This window comes from Gavialis gangeticus, unplaced genomic scaffold (genome assembly GCF_001723915.1).
Source record: "Gavialis gangeticus isolate Ggan-Ray unplaced genomic scaffold, GavGan_comp1, whole genome shotgun sequence".
In the NCBI taxonomy this organism is placed as follows: Eukaryota; Metazoa; Chordata; order Crocodylia; family Gavialidae; genus Gavialis; species Gavialis gangeticus.
Genome location: NW_017729025.1, coordinates 40,121,425 through 40,127,434, shown reverse-complemented (window position 1 = coordinate 40,127,434; position 6,010 = coordinate 40,121,425). Strand labels below are relative to the sequence as shown.

The 6,010-nt window shown below is 39.7% G+C and overlaps 1 protein-coding gene across 1 annotated transcript in view; it reads right to left on the bottom strand.

Moving 5' to 3' along the window:
• Positions 1-6,010, bottom strand: part of NRDE2 (NRDE-2, necessary for RNA interference, domain containing) — a 59,869-nt gene that overhangs the window by 36,377 nt on the left and 17,482 nt on the right. The window contains exons 4-6 of the mRNA XM_019518665.1: positions 5,881-6,010; positions 4,125-4,277; positions 411-870 (exon numbers count right to left, since the gene is read on the bottom strand). Coding sequence (XP_019374210.1) covers positions 411-870; positions 4,125-4,277; positions 5,881-6,010 — 743 coding nt within the window. The remainder of the gene's footprint in view (positions 1-410; positions 871-4,124; positions 4,278-5,880) is intronic.

Sequence of the window (6,010 nt, the reverse complement as noted above, 5' to 3'; positions counted from 1 at the left end):
CCCCCCGCCCTTTTCCTGGGGGGGGGGGGTGGCATTGGGGGGGGGGGAGGGAGCAAGGCCAGTGGCACTGCTCCTTGGAGGTAGCGGTAGCACAGGATGGAGCAGCAGCAGGTGGGAGGGTCCCGCAGGGCCAGACACTGCGGGTGGGGACAGCACACATCAATAGACGCAGGGGGTGGGGTGCACGAAACCAGAGGCGGAGCATCAGCACCGTGGGGCACTGGGTGGCAGCACTCTGTCCCCGCCTGCACCCTCCCCACCGTCATCATTCAAGACAGTCAATTTGCTAGTACTTGTGATAATGTCTTTACATATACCTGAAAAGCAAGATGTTCATTAGGAAAGTATTTGTTATCCACAAATTAAATATGGTATCATTTTACTGCAACCAAGAGAATCAGAATACATACCTGAAAAGAAACAAATTCCATCCAAGCATGAACATCTCTTGGGTTCTCTCTGACCTTCTTGTTATATTCTTCCACTTTTGCCATTAAAATTGAATTAACGTTGTCTTTGGTCCCTTGGGATGCCTGCTGCTGTAAAGCATCATTATCTGAGGGACCTTTGCCTTGTAGCCACAGTGTAGTCATTGGATCATAAATACCAAGAGGATTTACTCCAGATGGAGCTGAAGGCACATCACTCTCCAGTTGTAAAACTGGTATAAAAGAACTTGGGCTAGATGGGGAAGTTTGGCTTTTACTGTGAACAGGAATGCCATCTGTGCTCAACAACTGCAAGCTACTCTTTGAAAAGTAGCGATTAGGTTGTTTCTGGGATTGCTTCTTTTTTGCTGTCGAATTATCCCAAGTTATGCATTGCTTCTTTAGGTCAACACCAAGGCAGGAATCACCTTTCCTTTTATACCTTGAAAGGAAAAATGAAATTATGCATTTTTCAGTTTAATATATTTGTTAAAATTTTATCTTTGATGAGAAATATTAAAAAGGCAAATTTAAAAAATAACTGAATTAGAAGTTTTTATAGATTTTTCAAAGGTAGGAAATACGCAGTATTTATTTCTTAATTGGTAAAGCTCTTATTTAATTTTTCAGTACTATCAGAACTTCTCTTACATAGTCAGAAGCCATGCAAGCATTAAACAGCTACTGAATTAGTATGGAAGCAAAATCTGTAAGGCACAGCAAGCATGTCTACATGTTCATCAATGCAGTTTTGGTAATGTGTGTTAAATTTATTACCTCCAGGTGCCTATACATGAGCACGACTCTGTTCCGACACTCCAGCAGCCTATGTCTTGTATATCAGTGTCCCCACACTTAAAAGTGGCAGCAGGGGTGCTTGAACTAAAACTTATTGAATGAGCTTTAGTTCAAGCGCTCCTTTCATTTTTAAGCGTGGGGACACTGATACACAAGATGTGATGGCATTTTTATTGGAATGGCTCTCAGAGTCACTCTAGTTAAAGCGCCACCCCTGCTTCCCTGGAGCACAGGTAAAAGTGCGCTCCATTGTGAGGTACTAGAAAAAGGTGCATTAGTGAAGTTTTTTCATTGACGCTTTAATGTGCATTAAAATAGGCTACTGTGCATTAAAGCCCACGTGTAGATACACCCAGTGAAAGATCAACTATTTTCTTCTCCTTTTAGCAGGAGAAGCCACTCTACTCAAGTAGGTAGACTGGGGACAACAGAATCAAGAAACAACTACACATGTAGACTTCTGGTTTAAATTATTTTAAGACAGAAACGTTAAACATCAGTAGTCTATTCTTTTGTGTGTCTAGGCCTCCATCCGTTTTATGTCACTCAGTAAAAATTTCACAAAACTGAAAAGCAAGTTCACTAGACAAGACTATATACATTAGATACACAGGAAAGCATACCATAAATACCCAGGGCGGAAAAAAAACAATACAAGTATGTAATATGGAGGGAAAGTGTTAGATGAATTGGGAATATTTTTTGCAGCAGAGCAGTATGGCAGAAATTATACATGCATTACCCAGCTCTGTATGCAAACCATCACAGATACATTTCAAAGAACAAAAAGGCAACGTTTCTAAGGTATTAAATAACATTGGACTAGGAGTCAAGCATTGCATTCTATTTCAGCACCTGCCCAGAATTTGTTCTGTGACCTTTTCCTGTGCCTACAAAAATACTTCCCTTAAAAGCTGGTTTCTTCTCTAGCTAAATTATTTTAAATGAAATGAAAATGGGAAGGGCTTAAAATTCTCATTGTGTTTATTTTAAACTCTAGTTCAGCAGACTGAGCAACAGAAAAGTATTCCAGGGATTCTCAAATTAAAACATTATCTCAGATTGCAACACCCCAACCCATTCTATAACCCACGATTTGCAACACAAGATGGAGTCAAAGATCCAGAATTATAGATGATATAGGATTCTAACATCCTGAGTTGGCAAAAAGCTGGCAAACGATTGTCATCTGGCCTCTTGATTTAAAAAGACCTGTGGTGCTACCGCAAATCCCATCAGAAAAAAAAACAAACCCAACATGGGAAATGAATTATTCTGCCCAAGAACATTAGGAACCAAAGGGAGTACAAACGGTACATAGGCTCAGTGTGGACTCTACATTAGAGTATTTCACCTTCTGGAAATGGTTTTCCCTCAGATACAGTCCTGATGTCCCAGCAAGGATCAAGAAAGCTAGATATGCAATTTACCTTTGTTTCATATAAATATGGAACCTTATATGAGTAAGACTGTATATGCTAGTTATTAGTCCATCACAGGTACAGTCTCTCCTTCTTAATTTGCATTTTTCTAATCTCTCTCATTCAAGGATGTCAAAGCACTTTTCCAGCAGTGTTAGAACAGTGAGACAGTAGAAGAGACTTTCTAAGGAAGTTATGGACTCTCCACCACTGGAGGTATTCAAGAGGAGGTTGGACAGGCATCGGTCAGGGATGTGATCTAGGGGGAGCAATGCCTATATTCTGCTATGGGTATTTCCCATGCTTCTGGGCTGTACTAGTTGCCACATGGTGATTGGAGGGAATTTTTTTCCCCTCCTGCCGCTACGTTTCAGGAGTTTCTTTTTAGTTTTTAAAGCCTTCCTCAGGATCACTGGGTGTTGGCTGCAGCCAAGGCTAGGGATTTTGAATGGAGTGGGGGAGGGCTCCCACTAGAGTTTCCCAGCTAGTGGGCCTTGCCCTTCTGCTCGGGGTCAGACAACACTATATTTCAGGTCCTGAAGGGATTTTACCTCGTGGTCAGATTGATACGGGCTGTGGGGCATTTTGCCTTCCTCTGTAGTGGGGGGGCATGGCCATTCTTAATTAGATCTCCCAAGCAACAGGACATTGGCTGCTATAGTCCCCCAGAAGCTTAGGGTATTAATCTCAGTTGTGTCAGGGTGGACTCTGTAATTTTGCTAATAGTTTAGACAATGGATTTGTATAGGATGGTTTAGATAAGGACAATTGCCTCAGGCAGGGGGTTGAACTAGAACAGGGGTTCCCACCTTTTTGTGCTGAGGACTGGCAAGCCGTGGACCAGAAGTGACCAGCAGACAGGTAGCCAACCCAAAAGGGTTGGTTGCCAGTCCACAGTATGCCAGTCACTTCCAGTCCAGTTTGCTAGTTCACGGTCACTTCCAGCCCTCCTGCAAACTGGCAGCCAACTCTTCACGGCCCAGCACCAGGTCGCAGCCTGGGGGTTGGGAACCCCTCAACTAGAGGACCTCTGGAGGTCCCTTCCAGCCCGACTTCTCTATGATTAAATCAAATCTCAAATCATCCATATGGTATAAGAATGATCCCCACTTTAAAGATGGAGAAGCAGACAGCAGTTAAAGACCCAAAAAATGACAACAGGTCTTGCCTCCTGTGTACACATCTACACTGCACTGCTACTGTTAAATACCGTTTCTCCAAGTGTGACAAATTGGGACCATGCACAAAACATCATGATATGGCCTTATCCTGATCATTCCAGGCATTGTTTATCTTACAAGGCATTTCAAGGTGACACACGAGTTTTAACGTGCAAGATTGTGTATAGGATCACAGAAGTCTGAACAGAATGATTTCACATTTGAGGAATAAAAACATTAGTGTTAAGCTTTTAATAACCTCAACATTCATGTGCTGAGAGATACTGTGAGTATTAATAAAAAATGGCATATTGTACCTGGCTATGTCCCCTCGATATAGTGACTTGTATTCCCAATTTGCAGGATCTCGTTTCTTGTCTACTCTGAAGGTTTCTGCTGTCAATGCCTGGATATCATCCAGCCAAACGAAGTGGCTGTTTTGAACATTTGATAACGCTGTGCCTTCTAGACTGAAGAAGGGAAGATGTATTTTTTTTAAGTATTTGTGTTACACATTTAGAATTTACAAAAGCTGGAAATGTAGTACTTCTACATCCCATAATAAATTACACACACTCAAGGCTAGGGTACATGCATTATAATAACAGGTCATATTTGTGTGGAAGAGCATGCAAAAATGCTACAGGAAATATACCACTGAAGCCACTAAAACAGTGAACTTTAAAGAGAAAAATAATTTACTACATTTCCAAAAAGAACTTTCTGGATCACGGAAGGTGTTCAACAGGACTTAATACATTGAAAAATCTACAGAAGAAAAATTGTTTCAGCTTTTTTCCAATTTAGGAAGTTTCAGTTCATTTACAGAGGAAAAAGTGTTGGTGGACTGTGCTGTTTTATTACAACAGTAGCAGTGCACTTTACATTTTATTAAAGTGTATTGCAGAACGTTATGGATTAGTCATACTTTAAGAGATAGCTAGTCATCTCTCAGAGCTGTGGAATGTGGTGAATTCTAATTTATATTACCATTATGAATCTCAAAAAAGGAGTTTCAGAGCTCTAAAAGTTCTCAAACATATATACCTGTGTATAGCACACTCAAGAAGTCTCATGGGCTGTATTTCAGATGGAAATGCTGAATGGGAATAATTTTGCACAAAGGTCTCAACTTAACAAAGGGAACCTTACAAAGACACTTTAAGATATACTTTGTAAGTATCTGCCTGAGAATTCAATCATGCTTAAATACAAACAACCTATGAGGACAAGAAGGGGAACACTAATACCCTATAAAAAGCTACGATCATTTTATCTGGACACCTGAAATAGATCCAAGGGCAATGTCTATGTGAAATAAAGGGCAAAGTTTTAAAGCTAGAATATCTAAAATGGTAATACAAATTATTTTTCTTATCTGTTTCACCACAATGATTATTTGAAATCACAGTCAAACTTCTTGCTGCATACACAGTGATTTCTGTCTCCATTTCTGGGTATTTTGGAGCCACTGCCTGTGGCAAACAAGATTATATAACAAAACCATTCAAAATCTCAGTTCAGTTATACAAAAAAAGTGTATAAAACATACGGTATTACTAATAGATGGAGACTGGGTCTAAAAATAAAAATGTTAATACAAATATCAGTATGCCTCAAAATGAATGCTGATTTCTGAAGGGAAAAAACAACAACAGACAATACAGTAGAGCATTTACCTAAGGAAAAACTTGTTTGGCTGGATTATTCAATGTCCTGAATTTTTTGCAGTGTATAGGAACACAATTTAATACACAACAGATTATTCAAGGATTTACAAAAGAAAAGATTTATAATATTTCTAAGTAAGCACATAAGGATTTTTTAAAGGCTACATTTACTTTGCTCTGGTATTTTGTTCAGCTCTAAAAAAGGTGTCATTAAATAGTCCTGGGTGTTTTTTTCAAATGTGACAAACTGAAAAAGCATGAGCAGATCAGTAAAGATGAAAAGTTAACCTTAACAAAAGTTAGGGGGGAAAAAAAGAGAGACCCACAGGTAGTCCAACAAGTGTAAGTAACAGCTACATGAACACAACTAATTTGCATCTATTGTTAAATAAAATGTATGTACTTCAATGACGATGCTTCTCTTTCACAGTTTCTGTCACTTCCTACAGGTCTGTCTTTCCCATATTCAGCATCTGAGTCCGACTCACTGTAACTTGATTCCTCTCTGGTTTTCTTTTTTACTTTTTTGTGAT